Source organism: Oppia nitens, unplaced genomic scaffold (genome assembly GCF_028296485.1).
Source record: "Oppia nitens isolate AA-2021 unplaced genomic scaffold, nextdenovo-longstitch-racon4-pilon3 scaffold4_pilon_pilon_pilon, whole genome shotgun sequence".
In the NCBI taxonomy this organism is placed as follows: Eukaryota; Metazoa; Arthropoda; class Arachnida; order Sarcoptiformes; family Oppiidae; genus Oppia; species Oppia nitens.
This window is the reverse complement of record NW_026533232.1, coordinates 6,669,994-6,688,276: the sequence shown is the minus strand read 5'-3', so window position 1 is coordinate 6,688,276 and position 18,283 is coordinate 6,669,994. Positions and strand designations below refer to the sequence as shown.

Genomic DNA, 18,283 nt, shown 5'->3' with positions numbered 1-18,283 from the left:
ATTTTTTTTTGATAATTGCTTAACTAATTTTATTTATAACTAATTTTTCATTTTTATCACAAAACTGTTAAATTAAAAGATTTTAGTCAAAAATTAAGCATTTAACTAAACTAACTAAGTTAAGCAGTTAACTAAAAATTGATAAAAGTTAACAACAATATTATTTGTGTAATCACTTATTTTTATATGATTTAATATGATTCTTATATATTTAATATGTGCTTATTCTCCGACTTCAAATGGAAACCCTAGTTATTATAGAATAATAGTAATGAAAATAAAGCTTTATTGTACAGTATATAATGTACAGTATGTTAAAATTTATTAAAAATTAATTAAAAATTATTACAATACCGCCATTATGATATAATTTAATTAATGATAATTAACTATTATTAAATAAATTAATAATTATAACAATTACACTTATTTAAACTATTTTTTAAATATTTCACATACTTTAAACATTTAGCGAAAATAAAATAAAATTGTAAATTAAAAATGGTTTTTTACATTAATTCATATGAATGTGTTTAATAATTTACATATTGATATCAAACACGTTTAGACAAAAAACAATTTCACAATAATATAGTAACACGATTTGTTTTTTATGCACAATAAACATTATATTTTATTGATTTTGTTTATTATATTTATTGAATATAAATTTAAGTCATAAAAATGAAAAGATAAATATTATTAATATAATACATTTTTTATGTTTTTTATGAAAGCTTTTCATGTAATTTATAATTTATAAGAATATGTTTTAATTATAAATATTTAATTAATTAAAATGATTTGAATAATTCTAATGAAATGAGATAAATATTAAGGATAAATAACTATTTTTATATGAGGAGAAATTATTAATTTTGAAAACATTGATATACTGTAATACTGTATACCAGTGATAAAAATTAAGTGTTATCATGATAACTTTGTGATTAGTGTTGGCAAAAAAGAGAAATTTAAAAAATAATAGAGAAATTTCTAGAAAGTTTCTAAAAGAAATTTCTAGAAAGTTTCTAAAAGAAATTTCTATCTATGGGATCCCCATGTTAATTATGTTATTTCAATATTTTTTATCTTGTAACATTTTTATTAAAAGTAATAATTAAATATTATTATTAGTATTTTAATTATTAATTAAGGTAAAAATTAATTTATTTAATTATATTTAACTATAATATAATAAAATGATGAATAAAATTTTACAAAACTGATTATTATTGGATAATTATACTTATTTATATAAGTATCCCATTTGTATAATATTAACATGTACAATATTATGTCTCATTAATATATTTATAGTATTTCCAATAACTATAGATATGGGGATCCCATAGTATAACAATAAAGTTAAATTTCTATAGAAATTTATTCATGAGAAACTTTCTAGAAACTTTCTCACGGAAATTTATTAGAAACTTTCTATTTGCCCATCTCTATTTGTGATACATATATAACATAACTAATTTAACAGATATTTAATAGTAATTTTCATAATTTATAACAAACAATGAGTAAGTTTAATATCTCATTTTTCACTTACTCATTTAATATGTACTAGGTTATTTGTACAATTTAGTTTTATAAAGTTTAATTTTGATCACTGCTGTATACAGTATTTCATATAAATTTATTTATGTGTATTTCATACTTAGTATTTATATCTTCATTTATTGAATATATATATTACAGTTTAGATTTGAAAGTATAAAATAATTTTTATTATCATTATAAACAATTAAAATTATAAATACAAATATTATTATAATCAACTATAAAATTTCATTATTATTATTTGATATAATATTTGTATGTGTTTTACAGCACAAATATTTTGTCTTAATTTAAAAAAAAAATTAATTATAATGATGTAACCATTGTTCCAATACATAATAATAATATTGTAATAACAATTATGTATTTAATGATACCTTAAAAAATTATAGTGAAAATTACTTTCAATTTTTTTTATTGAATATTTCAAATAAATGTTAGTCAATGTAGAAATCAACGATAACATTAAATAACCAATGATTTTGATAGTAAACCTTAAAAGTTTTATATTTTTCTTTTTTTTTATTTAAAAAATATCATATAAGCTATTTGTTGTTAAAGTGCAATATCTTTAAAGTGAATTTTATGTAAAGTGTTATCATTGCACTAGAAATGGTAGGTTTTGGTTCATTGGTTTTATAAACTTCATTCATATATAATTTTTTACGATGATTTTGCTTTAATATAAATTTGTTACACAAAAATACAGTATATTTTATATTTGAAATATTAAAATTTCAATTTTGAGAAAAATGTGTATATATATAAAATAATTAAAAAATAATAATTTTCGTTAATATACTGTATATCTATAATAGAAAGATAAAATAGTACATAACACATAAATTGTATATAAATATAGAGCAAACCGAAACTGATTTTAATAATATAAATGTATATAAATTTAAAAAGCAATGTATTTTATTTAACTATTTTTTAATAGCAGGAAGATAATTTTTGATTTTTTGTTTTGGCTATTAATTGAGTAAATATAGTAACAGTAGATACTGTATAAAATATAATACCGTATAAACGATATATATTCAATATAAAATTAAACAATATATAATTATTTTTATATACATTTATCAAGTATTTTTGTTAAGTTTAACTAAACTGTTGTGAAGCATTGTTTATTTGACCAAATAATTATTTTGTTTGTATTATTGTTTGTTGTTTTATTTATATTTTTTGCCATTGAATTTAATCCAATATTTTATATCTAAAAATGTTTTATTTTTCAATACATGTTTTACATGAATGATCTAAAAATTTTTTATATTTAATTCTCTCATATAATCATTGCCTAACCATTTTGCTTATGGATATAAATAAAAATTATTTATAAGAATAAAAATTATTATTCAATAACAACTCAATTACTATTTTATGTATTTTTATATTTCAATTTTGTAAGATTACTGTAAGATATTGAACTGGTTTTTCACTTTTCTCTCTCTCTCTCTCTCTCTCTCTCTCTCTCTCTCTCTCTCTCTCTCTCTCTTTCAATTTCTTTATTTCTTTCACTCACTCTTTTGAGAATCTCTAGAAAAGACATATAAAATTATTATTATTATTATTTAATATTTTGATAAAACACATAATAAGTATATAACGCTAAATGTTTGTTAAGATTTTGATTCAGAACACAACAAAATTATATGAATTTAAAGAAAGAAATATTTATGGAATTTGTTGGTCTTATAATAGGGTTGTTTGGGTTTTCAATTTTCATAATTGGTTTAGAGTTGTAGTGTTATAAAGGAGGCAATGAGGGGTTTTTATATTAATTTAAAGAGGGTTAACATTATTGTTATTTTATAGAAATATTTGATTGTAAAAAACTAAATTTTTTGTTATGATTTACAAACTATAGCTCCTATTCTTACATTAGATCATATGTTTTTATAGCATTAATATTTGTAATAATATTTCCATTTGTCACTAAAAATTTTATTGTAACTTTGATTGACTGTTTATAAAATTTTTATTTTAAGTAAAAAAGTGATTTTATAAACATATATTTTTTATTAAAAATTTATTTTTTGTATAATAGTGATTGCCTTTCGTATATAAAAATCGAAATTTTAAACAACTAATAACCGGATTTTTATCCAAATAAATAAATAAAGAGAGAGAGAGAGAGAGAGAGAGAGAGAGAGAGAGAGAGAGATATTGGAAGATCTGTGTGAGAGAGGAATGTTATATGAAATGAAGGCTTGAAAGGTTACATAAAGTGAATCTAATTTTCATTACCATTCAATACCTGTAGTCCTCAATTGATAATTTCTAATATTTTTGAGGATTAAATATTTTAAAAGTATTATTAGATTTCCATCATTGAAGCAAATATTTATTTTAATAAAAAACAACGTTTATTTTATAAAATATTTATTATAAAATTTTTTACAAAATTATGTAAATGATAGAATATGTTAAACAAGTAAAGTTTACAAACCTTTAAATTATACAATATTTAAGTTTACAATATTATTTAAGTTGTTATAATTAGTTTTTATCAATTAGTAATGAAATTAAATTAGAGATAAAATGCATTTTATGTATAAAAAAATGTGAGAAAATTCCACATTTTTCCCTTTATATTATATATATATTTCTTGTTTTTAATGTCAAACAAACAAACCTGTTATTTATTAAAATATTTTTTTGAACAGAATTTTACATGAGTTGTAAACATATTTTGTTGGTCACAAAGTTGGCAAATGTGTAACACAATCAGTAAAATGTTTCTTACAATTAGCTTTAAAATTGTCATTATTTGTTAATTTGAAAAAAAATGATTTATTTTAGCAGAAAATCTAAGTGATTAAAAGTTTTGTTAACAAAAGATTGATTATTATATAATTTGGTGTTTTTTATGTATGTGTTTGTGTGTAAAGAAAAAGACTATAAACACTATTAAGGAGTGAAGGCATCAAATATCACAGTCAAGAGTGGGCTCTCTATCTGTCTGTTAACTGGACTCGAGTTCGTTGTCCTCAACACTACTGTTTTGAAGACAAATAGTGAGGAAAAATAAAGTGAAGAATAATTCAATGAATGACACAAACCGTGAATTGTTTGAAAATAATTCCTATAAACTCTTATTTTTCTGCAATTTTATTATATTATTTATCATTGCTTTTGTGTTATTTATAATCGCGACTAACGATATTTTGTAAAACTATTCATTCAGACCATTGAATAAGAAATTTTGTGGTTTGTTTGACATAAGGAAGGTATACATAAGTCACACAGTATTGACCATAAAACATATGTTTATAAATCATAGTTTTATTTTAGCGTAAAATATATCTTTTTATAAATAAAATTTCAGATCATATTTGCACAATAAGTTTTAATATAAATTTAAGACAGACATGAATCGTTACATTTATTGTATGGTTATAGTTGTTTGGATAAGTGGACTCACGAGGGTAAGTGACCAATTGAGTAACCAAAGTCATCAAACAATTCTCAACACATTTATAGACAAAAAAATATATGCTTTTCATTTGTTATAAATATTTCAATTGAACCCAACAGTCAATACAAATAAATGGAAATTTTGTAAACATAACAACAGAAGAACAGCAAATAAATAAAAAAGATATCAAAAGTAAGAAAGTATTTCAATTGTCAAACATTTTATTTAAAAAACAATTTTTGTCAAAACATTTATAAAAAGCCTCTATTTTCCAATAGCTTCTGTTACATGCAATAAGACATCTCTTGTGGTTAACTTTTCATTCAAACAACCATTTAATGGTATAATATACGCCAATCAGATATTTTCAACTACAGCCTCCCGGTGCCGGTCATATGGCAATGGCTCTGAGGTGATTCACTTTGTAACCAATATCCATGAATGTGGTGTCAAATATACCGCCAATCATGAGGTAAATGAATATACAATACAAGCAATAAATCATTTATTCAGTGTTCAAAAGATTTTTATTATCACTTATTATTATTAAATAATTAGTGATGTTTTATGTTTTATGTTTTATTTAATTATTATTATTAAATATAAGTAATAAATAAAATTTTGATAGACTAATAATGGATTGAATGAGACATACTATGAACTTGTTTTGTATGTCCAAAATGACCGAAATATACAACAAGGTATCGATGAGTACATTGAAGTCAAATGTTGGCCACAAGAGGTTGTGGGCAATGAGCGAAATAATCAGACAAATACAAAGTTGAGTGCAAAAAGTCTTTATGGGGCCACATATGTAACCGTCCAAAGAAGCAATGACTTAACCCTTACTGATATAACTGATTCAGTCGAGTGCCGAATGGATGTCATGAAAGGTCGCCTACCGTTTCTCAAACCAATTGACAGCTTTGTTGACTTAGGACAAGACGTTACTGTATTAATCAAAATCAAGGAAATCAGTAACAATTTTATCAATAATACATTTTTAAATAAATCATATAATGCTAACAATTTTTCTAATAAATGTTTTACTTGACTTGTCTTACATGTAGACGGTATCGATTCAATGATCTCTAGATGCTATGCACACGAGGGCTCACATGTGGTCAAACAGGAGTTGACTAATAGTGACGGGTAATCATATTGTTTGTGCATTACTTTTATTTAAATTTAATAACATTTCAATTTTATATATACTGTATTATAACTACAGTATTAATGCTTACAATCAACAATCAATTTCTATACTATTTACTTATTAAACTTTCAACATTTAAAATATTATACTCAATGAAAGATCGATTGAAATGCAACAATACATTGCATTTATTATTATTATATATTATATTGCTTTCAATCAATTATTGTCTGCTAAATTGAATCTAAATTAATTTTAATTTGTTGTCAATACAAAAGTCAATAATCTTAACTTAAATGTCATTACCATTATTACATTGATTACTGTGATTATAGCTTTTAATTTGATATTGAAATTATATTGTAATAGTAAATTACTTATTACTTTCTTCAATAAAAAGTGAAAGTATATTCAAAAGTAATTTTAATAATTGACATTTTGCTTATATTTCACATACATTGTTAGTTAGTCTACATTTTATTATTACCGACTCTTATAATATCACTTATATGTTAACAAGAAATTCATTATTCCCTCAATACACATATCCATCATTTTTATAGAGGTTTTTAAACCACATTTCAATCAATTGATTTTTCCACTATATTTAATTAAGTAGCAAATAAAATGCACTCTACATTTGCCAATGACTTACTATAACCCTAACTTCGCGTCAAATATTAATATTAGTATTTTTATTGTTATTATTTGCAATCTTTTCTTTTTTAAGACTTAAAGCTTTTTATGCAAACCTCATAAACTTCAACTTCTTTAAAAAGTAATCAAAGGATCGCAACTTTTTGTTGTTATTTATTATTAGCATTAAGTGTTATTTTTAAAGCTCAAACCCAATTGTGTTGAATAGGTTTAATAAAAAATACTGATTGATAAGTAACATAACAATATTTTTGGGATTATATTACATTTTATACGGTATAAGATTATGATTATTATGATGTTGTTTGACTCAATAAGTTTTCTCATGAATATTAAGCTTATAGACTAACTACTTATCAACAAAAACATCAACAATAATATAACAAATATGAAAATAAAAGAGATTTACAATTAAAATTAATTTCAAAAAATTCAGTGAATATATCAACAAAATTTATCTGAAAATTATGTATAACATAATTAACACTTAAAAAGACAATCCCTTAGTTTTATTTTTCTTAATTTGTCATATTTTTAAAACAGGTGTTCAATTGATGCAAACATTTTGCCAAACTTTCAACTGATGTCAAGTCCGCCCTCAGATTTTAAAGTTTATTTCACAACTTTTCCTGCATTTAAGTTTCCCGACAAAACCAATTTGAATATTCAGTGTACTGTCATTTTATGCAATACTACATGTCCTCAGGTAATATAATGAGTATTATATATTTTTTTTTAAATTGAAAAATCTCATTCAATAATAAGATTAGTAGTAAAATTTATTTCATTAAAGTGTTGAAATAATTTGATACTTTAGTAGTTTATAGGTTTGGGTTTTAATTTCTAATAATACAATAATAATATTTGTATTAATAGTAACTTTAGTGTTGAGAAATCTATACTCTAAAAGAGCTTTTAATGTGTGCTTCCAGTGCTTTGGGTCAGAGATCTAAAACTTTCAAAAGTTATTACTAAATAGTCAATGGCTTTTTCAGTCAAATCATTTTTGTTATTGAACTGAAATAAAGAAAAAAAAAACAGAAATAAATGATAGGTTTAGTAGTGAAAGTCATGCACACATACAGTAGTGGTGAGCATTAAATACTAGGTATTTGAGCGTTGAATGGCCACAAATAACTTCAATAACTTTAATATACATTCAGATGCAATGTGACAACACTAAAGCCAGAGGTATAACCATTACTGAAAGTCGACCAGCGCTTCACCGAATAAAGAGACTTACATTGGCTTCAAATGTCAACAAAACTATAATTATTGAGAGAAAGTTGATGGCAAACAACTACAATAAACAACACTATCATCACTGGGATTGGGATTTAGGCGATACACTCGATCCCATCAAACTACAAATCACACAACTAAACATTAATACACCTATTAATGCTACCTTACAAACAGCCCTCACCGATAGTGACGGTGATGGTGGCCGTGACGGTGGCACTCACACAAACCACCATCACTTGAGCGACAATGAAAATCACAAAATTGTCAAAACATTCAGCTGTAAGGCAATTGGCGAGACTTTATGTTTACAACTATTTCATTAAATAATGATTTCAAACTTTTTTAATTTTTTCTCTCTAATAGCTATCCATGAAATATATATCAAAAAATTTGGTCAAAGATGTCTTACTTCACAGTACCTGATGCTGACATTCATTGTACTCATACTAATAGCACTGTTAGCCTACCTATGCATCAATTGTTATGGGATTCGATCTAAATTAAAACACAACAATCAGCTGAAAAATCATAAATTAGTTAATCATCACTATCTCCATATAGAAATGCATACAAACAAATAGAGTATAGATATGTATGCAAATTAATAGTAAATAATACTATAATAATACTGTTTCAAATCAATCATAAGCATATTCGTCCTATAAAATTAATTAATGTTTCAATAATTTACTAATTATTATTTAATATTTATTTATTTGATATTTAAACTTAATTTTATAAATAAATAATTAAAATTTTTAAAATGCAATAAATGTAAATTAATGTCAAGATTGTATATTAGTGTATAATATTTTGTTGATTAACTATAATAGTAGAATATCTTATTGTACTATAATTACAATAATATAAGTATACAAAACTAAGTGAATCTAACTTATGAAACAACTATTTAGTGAATCAAATCACATAATATTTACTTATCTTTTTTTAAAAGCAACGATTGATTGTTTGATTGATTCTTTCACAGACATAGACACACATACACACATCTATATATATATATATATATATACATATACTGTATATATACTTATAGGTTATAACACATACATACACATAGATATCGACATGAAAGGCGGGTGCAATCAAATGCATTATTTTAAAGCCATTTTTTTAACTTTCAGGACATCTCAAAATTATGAAGCCTTATGTCTAACTTTAACCCCAACATTAAGAAATAGCTCAATGAGTTCATTGCATTTTGACAATAATAATGTGCAGTTCATTGCATTAAAGCTTTGAATTTCATAACATAACACACAACACAGTCTAATATTGCATTACTCTAACATTTGTAACAATAATAACAATAATATTGTAATATTAGGTATAAAAGTACTATAACTTATCAAATGTTGACCAAAACACTAGTTCTCCACAAAAGTTGCATCAAATCAAATGTATACGAGAAGTAAAACCAGTATTTATGCCAAAAATTATTATTTTTCTTTAAAAAGTAAATAAATTTATTTGTAAACAACACATAAAGTACATTAATGTAGAACTAAAGTATCTTTACTTAAAAAAGATAATTTTAAATTTTATTATATCAAGGGATTAATATTTTAAATATATATACTTTTTATGTTAACAATTGTTAATAAGAAAATATAATATTTTTACTTTTTTTCTCACTCTCTCTCTCTCTCTCTCTCTCTCTCTCTCTCTCTCTCTCAATCACTCTTTCTCTCTCTCTTTCTCTCTCTCACTCTTTCTTTCTCTCTCTCTCTCTCTCTCTCTCTCTCAATCACTCTTTCTCTCTCTCTTTCTCTCTCTCACTCTTTCTTTCTTTCTCTCTCTCTCTCTCTCTCTTTCTTTCTTTCTCTTTCTCTTTCTCTCTCGCTTTCAGTTTTTTAAGTGAGTTTATATAAATTTTTTTGTTTGATTTGCACACAACAATACCTATGTTATTAATAGACAAGTGATAGGTTTACAAACCACTAGAGTTACATTTGAATTGATAATAATATGATATTTGGTGAATAAAAAATGAAAGTATATAAGCCAGGGTTGCTAAAGGGGGAGGTAGGGTAGGGTAAGACCTCTTACCCCCTGAGATCTAGAATTTTTGGATCTTACCCCCCTGGCATAAAGCCAAAAAGTTATGGGACCCCCTACTAATTTTCGGCGCCGAAATTTTTTTCATCTATGTAAAATTTTATATTAAACAAAAAAAATATTAAATTAGTTTTAATATAAAATTTATATTATAAATTAATATCTTATGTATACAAAATAAATAGATAAAAATATTTAATTACATCTATTTAATATTATTACGTTAACAAAATGAACTTAACTAAAGTAATGCGAACCAATTAAATGATTCATTTGACAAAATAAACTCAACTATTGTCATGTAGGATATGAAATGATTGAGTATTAAAATTTATAAATAGATTTATAAAAAATTATTGAATTACTTCTATATTAATAATATAAATCTTAGAAAATCATACATTACATCATTAATTTTTTTATTACTTTTTCCGCATTTTTTTTGAAAAAAACTGATCTATATTTTATTTTTGATGATCTATACAATACTTAACGTTAAAATTTTTATCTAAAATTTTTTTACTTTTGTCGCCATATTCTCTATGTTCCCGAAGAGATATCAAAATTTGAATTTTGATTTCCTATACATTATTTTTGATGTTATAATCGAATCTGAAAACAAAATTTCAAAATTGGGAATATGATAGTCAATAGACACACACATAGTGTATATATATATACAGTATATATACATTTCAATCAACTATTTTTTCTAAAAAAGTTTGTTTGAAAACGAAAAAATCTATTCATCCATATATCACATTAAATCAAAAAATATTTTTTAATATTATAATACAGTAATATGTTATTTTCAATAATAATAATAATAATAATACTAATAATTAATAAAAATATAATAATAATAATAATAATAATAATAATAATAATAATAATAATAATAATAATAATAATAATAATAATAATAATAATATACAGTATTGTAATATACTATATGACACACCTATCTGTAATCTTATTGGACAACTCTCTCAACATAAAACTTACATAATATAAACACTTTGACTGATGAGAGTCAGTCTGTATTAACCTTTACTTTACTGTAGTTCTAAAATATTGAATACTTATATAATAAATAAAGTTATTTCCTTACAATTGTGTATTTTTATTACACATTTATAGCATTATTTGATCTCTTTATAAAACTTTAGGCAGCTTTCAGTGGATTGAAAATGTTATATCAAACTAATGAAAAGCAGTACAGACTTCATATCAAGCCTTATAAGCACTGGTTGTTTGCAACGATTTCCCTAATATTTTCAGTGAGACTTATATTTAATAATCATTTATAGTATTAAAACTTTAATTATTATTTTGATTCTATGAATAGTCAACTAGTTTTGTGTATCCATTGGAACCAATAAATAGTTTATTATTATTAAATGGCAATCAAAGCAATGAAAGTGAAAAACTGTTACTTTTGAGCACACAATCAGACTCTTTGATTGAGTCAACAGTGATGTCCAACACAGTTGATGACACAACCGGCAACTCATCGATTTCTGCAATATATGTAACCACAGAAAGTCCTATCAATTCAACGACAACCACAACAACACTTGTCGATACACTGCTGGCATCGGGAAGTGAAAACCGTTTCCGATGGATGGACTTTCGTCGGCCTCAGTCGTATCCCCCAAGAATGCCAGCCCTTCCAGGAATTCCCAGTGGATTTCGAAATCCTGCGGCAAATAATAATAATAATCAGGTTTTCAATCCGGGAATGCCTTTCACTGGCTTTGGTGGCAGTAGTACTCAACCGGTGGGCTTCGGAGGCAGTGTTGTCATGAGTAACCATTTGGGACCAAATTCTGGATCTGTTAGACGACCGGCGCTCAACATTACACGAGTTGAACGTATGAAACAAACTTTTTTTTATTTTTTTATTATTTACTATTATTTTTCATTTTATTAAAAGCTTTGCAAAGTAGAAATAAAATTAAATATACAGTTATTTTTGAAATATTTTCGATAAAAAACTTATGATAATTAAAAAAATCAGATTTAATAGAAATTGTTTGAGCTATTAATGACAAAACTTTACAACAAAAAAGTCATTAAATTTGTGACAATTGTAATGAAAGACAACAAATGACAATAGTTTTGGTAAACATTGAAAGGGTAAGACATTGAAAGGATTGTAATGAATAGGTTAGGTATATGTATAACAATAGGATATAATAATTATGATATAAATGTTAGATAATGTCATGTGTTGTATGTGTTTGTATGTTGTGATCCATTATATTAGACATAACCGCTGAATGCAGTGATGAGTACATGAAAGTGAGTATTCATTTCAACGGAACGTTTACCGGATTGGTGTACAGCTCTGGATATGTTCACGACGTTAACTGCATCTACGTTAACGGATCCGGAAGAAATCACTACGAATTCTTCATTAGACTTAACCAATGCGGTACTTTAGGGCGACAAGAAATGTATCACCCAACACTTCCAGGAGAAGCACGGGTATCATCATTACCATAATCATACCATACCATTACTACCATTACTACCATTGCTTCTATTAATATCATATCTATGAATACAGAGAAGGGATCAGTTGATGTGGAATACTCTTTCCATACAATATAATGCATTGATTGAAGAGGAATTTGATGAACACTATCGGGTCACTTGTGAATATGGCAGTGACTTCTGGAAAACTGTCACTTTTCCATCCGTTAATGTCGAGTAAGTCAAACATTTTCAATATCAACAAAACTATTGTTAATAGGAATTATTTATTTAAATAAACACTTTTTAAGTTAAATTTTTAATTAATTGCATTTATCTCCGGTCATTGACAGTAAATGATTCATTAAACACTTTTACCGATCAGGTCTATGATTACTTACATCTAACCAACTGTTAGTTTTAGACTACCGTAAAGTCGTGTTTTATATCCCATATGGAATTTTAAAAAATGAAAAATAACATTTTCATACGGTAAAAAACTCGCATTTTTTACCACCCCTGATAAATTAAACGAGTCTGTGGGGAAAAGCAAAATTGGGGGAATAGGGAACTGTAATGACCGATAATTAACATTAATCTATTAAAACCGGTAAATTTAGATATTACCGGTAATTAATTAATTAGTTATAACAATGTTTAACAATAAATAATTTTTGTATACATTTATAGTATTTTTATATATTATAAATCGGTAAATATATAGCATATTCAAAGGGTTTAGAACAACTAGAGACGTCCAAATACAAGGGGTGGGAAATCTTGAAAATATAAAAAACAGGGATGGGAAATTAATATTTAAAGTAAAAAACTATATTTTTCTTATGGGAGAAAATTTGCATTATTCCCCATGACTTTGACATTTCCATATGGGAGAGAATACACAATTTAACGGTAAATAAAATAAAAGACAGCTTTTGAGAAAAATATATTGAAAATAACAAATATTGTACACAAAAAACTTTTTTTATACAACAAAACTTTTATCAAAGTGCTAATGAAAGCAATGCCACAAATTTAACCATTTTTTTCAATTAAATAAAACTTGATTACAAAACAATCGAAGCATTAATTTTCGAATCACATGATAATAGGAAAGTCATTATCTATAAAAAAAATAACTGAAAATAATTGTAAAATCAGGAAATACTATTAAATTTTGAATAATTACTTTAAATGAGATTTAAATTAAAAAATTGTAAAGACTTTAAATAAAACTACATTTAAAAACTCAACATTTTTAACGATAAATCTAATCAATTTGATAAATGATTATTAAATATATTTTTTCTCAAGCAATTAGTATAAAATAAGCTAAACTTTCGATAAAAATAATATATCATATTATTTAAATATAAACAATAATACGTTGCTATAAATGTTTTATACATTACTTGAGTAACACATTATAATCCTAAAGATAAAATCTGTATGATTTTGAAAACGATAAAAAATTATATAATAAAATTATTTATTTATCACTTATTATAGGAAATATATTTTTCTAAGTCAACTTTTCAAAAAGTTAATAAATATAATTTTGAAAATTATCATTTATTATAATTTAATTAGTGATTTATTAAAATTAATTATTCAAATCAAACATTACAAGAAATTACAAAAAACAAATAACATTTATATACTATAATTACTGTATTATATTAATTAATTATTCTTTAAGATAAATGATGACAGAATTTTATTATTATGAGATATGATTTTTTAGCACTGATATTATAATCAAATAATAAGATAACAATTTAATTATTAAATGTTGATAAATAAAATTTAATTTAAAGATGAGTTCTATAACTAGAGTAAACAAAATACTATATAAAAATTGTGATCAAAAATACTCGTCTCTCAACTTAGTATATGTGAGATATAGCCCCCTACCAAATGTTGAATTTTAAATTTCAAAAATTTGTGAGGGGGTATATACAGTGTTATACGGTACTACTGTTATACTGTATTTATCAATATCAAATTATTATTTTTTTTAATTTTATGGCCAAAGTTAGCTTATTAATTTTTTTATTGTATTTAATCCTAATAGTTGAATATGAAAATATGAATAAAATTTAAATATTGTAAATTTAAACTTTACTTTGATCACACTTTATTTTTTTTGCAAAAAATATATGCATTTATTTTATAGGAAATTTTTAATGACTTACTTTAAAATTTATATTTTTTATCTATTATTCCTTTTAACTATATAAATATTATAATAATTTAAGAAACATTTACTTATACTTTCTATAGAATTTAGAATTTGAATAATATTAATTTTTTATTATTATCTATCTTATATTAAGACATAAATATTAATTATTTAAAAAATAATGAATTAATAGATTTTAATAATATAAATATTTGAATATATAGAGTAAACACAGGAAGTCCAGTGGTGTTCACTATAAACCCCCCTCAATGCCAAATGGAAATCCGGAGGGGATTTGGTATCGCCGGCACCCGTACTTCAGGTCCCGTTACAGTGGGTGACCCTTTGACTCTACTAATTCACATGAAAAGCGAAAAGAGTAAATGAGTTTTTATATTAATTGATCATTTAGTAAATATATGATAACAACTCATATAATTTAAAATAACTACTATTTTATTGATTTACAGCTGGATTTGACATTTTAGTGAAGAACTGTGTGGCACATAATGGCGCTCAACAGAGATTACAACTAATCGATTCCAGCGGGTATGACATGACATGACATAACATAAGAGAGAGAGAGAGAGAGAGAGAGAGAGAGAGAGAGCTTTAATTAATTTAATTATTCTAATATAATAGAAATTGAAATTATAACATTAAAAAAATAATAAATTTTTAATTATTATATTAAGATTATCAACGATATTACTGTACATATAGTAGAATCTATAATTTATATACTATATATAGACATTTTAAGAGAAAAATTTTTAAACTAAATTATTAATATTAAACTTTATGTTTAATTTGTTTCAGTGTTTTTATTTTTCTCGTGAAGTAAAGCGATAACATTATAATTGATTATTTTAAGCGATAACATAGAAAATACTATAAATAATTTATTATAAAAATTTATTATTTTTATTAAAACTAATAGATATATGACAACAAAATCAAGTTAATCTGAAAAATTATTTGTAATTTGTTATAAAGACAAATTGTTAAATTAATTTTTAAAAATTGTTGAAAAAATTGTTTGATTTTGATATTTGTGAAAACTCACTCAAATATGTTAAAAATCTACAATATATTAATATTTCATATTTATATTATGTTGAGATACATTTGGTATTACAATTATGAACCCCTGAAATAAATACCGGTATAATAACATTACATTTTTCTCAAATTGTTTCAATAAGATTTTCAAGCGATGACTCATTAATTGAATGAAAATATATTTGAAATATTGATATATTGAATACGATATGTTAAAGCTATTTGAATAGTCTATTTAAATTGAAATGAACCCTAAACTGGCCAAACATTTTGTTGGGAAATAAATTTACGGACAAATACTCCATAAAAGTCACGAACTAATAGTTATAACAAATGGCAATAATTTTCTAATTCAGCACTTCTTAGATCTTCATAGCCTTAGATAGACTTCAAAAATATCTTATATTCTCGAATGTGTTATATAAAGTCTAGATTTATTTTGAGTCTCCTTAGGGGCGATTCACATATTACGTTTGCACTTTTTAGGAAATCTAGACCCCTTCCCTCCCCTATGTTCGCAATTGTTCGCATGTAATCATTTAAAAAAATTACTTTCGCATATCCCTAACCACTACCTCCCTCACCACAAGAAATAAAATATCTAAATGCGAACGTTCTTAAAGTCTCTACCCCTCCCCTACCCCTCGTTCGCAAAAGTTCGCTTTGACCAACCCCCCTCAAGTACGAACGTAATATGTGAACCAGCCCTTATGGGTCAGGTATAGGTCAGGCGGTTCGTAGTGTATAAGTCATTAGTTTATATTTAATTCATATTAATATCACATTTATGTGTTATAATAACTAATCTCTTAAAAAGTTTTAGAAAAACCTCAATAGAAATTGCATTAAAAGACAAAACTTTGTAATATATAGCCCAGGGATATATACACACAAAAACTATGGACCAAACAACTAGATTATTGCACTCAAACATCAATAACCGAGAAAGTAATGTTTGAGTGGAGTGTCTGAGTTTGCACGCAATCGACACAACATTTAGACCAATAGACCGATACAATTAAGACAAGACGTGCCACACATTGTGGACACACATATGTTTGATAGTCTCTGTGATCGTTACTTCACTCCAACTGTACTTTCAATTATAATACTGTATAACAAAAGATACATATATTTCCTCTATTATTGCATTAAATTTAATAAACATTACAATCAAAACTTTATAAAGCATTCAATTCTATTACATAATCCAAATCTTTCATAATCTTACAATTGAAACAACAAATTTATTTTTCAATGAAACCATTATAATATGTTATGGTATTATAGTAATAATACAGTAGTATGAATGTGCTCAGGGATGTGTAATGCGCTTGTAATGTCTGTCCCGACCCTTGTTTTGTTTAATATAATATAACAGAAAATTAACTCAACAACTGTTTTGTCTTTTTAAAAGATGTGTTACGAATGAGAAGCTGATCAGTCCTTTTAGAGGAACTTATAATTCAGAAAATGGACATCAAGTCAGCCTTTATTCATATCTTAAAGCATTTAGGTATCCGATCGTAATAATCAATACTATATTTTTTGTAATTTATTTTAAACTTTAAATTGATTTTTAGATTCACTGGCAGTCCTGCACTTTATTTGGAGTGCGATATCCATATGTGTCATAACAAGTGTCCCGTAAGTAAACCTTTAAGTGAAATAATATTGCATTTAATAAATCAAATGAATTGTCAATAATTAGCCGCAACGGTGTTATTGGCGTAATCTCTCCAAACGTTCAGTTGATGCACAGCTAAATACAACTACAGATAAGCCTATTGTCTCTGAGAGTATCAGTTTGTTTCAGTCTTTGGAAGTGAGACAAGAATCAGAAGAAAAGGATATCGCAAACAATACATCGGAATTCAGTTAATATCCATAATTTTAATTACCGGTAATTAATTATGAATTAATATATATATTATTATTATTATTTGTCAGATATGGATATTAGCCAAAGTAATGTGTGTTTGCGATCGGATGGTGTGGCCGTCATAATCATAACAGTGTTTGTACTGTTGGTAATGTCATTCTCGATGTCCATCGGGTGTTGTATGAAAATGAGACGAATGAAGTACTGTCAGAGGCATATGATCGACGCCTCTTCACTATATAAGAACAGTTATGATACCATCTATTCCTATCCTCACAACGAAACACATCATTCAAGACGTTTCTGATAAACACCAAGAAATGCTTCAAATAAAACAATAACTTTTTGCAAATTTATTTCATCAAATTCTACACATAATTTGTATTTAAAACATTTTTATCATTAGTTTAATTGTCTTATAATAAGTAAAATCCTTTGACAACACATCCATTGAGTGGTGAAGGGATGGGATCGGACCTCAATAAAACTCATGTTCATTAACTTTTTTATAAAGTAAATCATATTAATGCTTAATTTAATTTA

General features: G+C 24.8%; 1 protein-coding gene across 1 annotated transcript; it reads left to right on the top strand.

The window, feature by feature from the left end:
- Window positions 1-11,573: 11,573 nt before the first annotated feature.
- LOC128959798 (uncharacterized) lies at window positions 11,574-18,052 on the top strand. Its single transcript, XM_054305811.1, has 9 exons — window positions 11,574-12,010; window positions 12,406-12,626; window positions 12,709-12,851; window positions 15,021-15,175; window positions 15,267-15,345; window positions 17,276-17,374; window positions 17,442-17,505; window positions 17,570-17,735; window positions 17,809-18,052. Exons 1-9 carry the CDS (start codon window positions 11,614-11,616, stop codon window positions 18,045-18,047), a joined length of 1,563 nt encoding a protein of 520 aa, XP_054161786.1. The 5' UTR covers window positions 11,574-11,613; the 3' UTR covers window positions 18,048-18,052.
- Window positions 18,053-18,283: the final 231 nt, after the last annotated feature.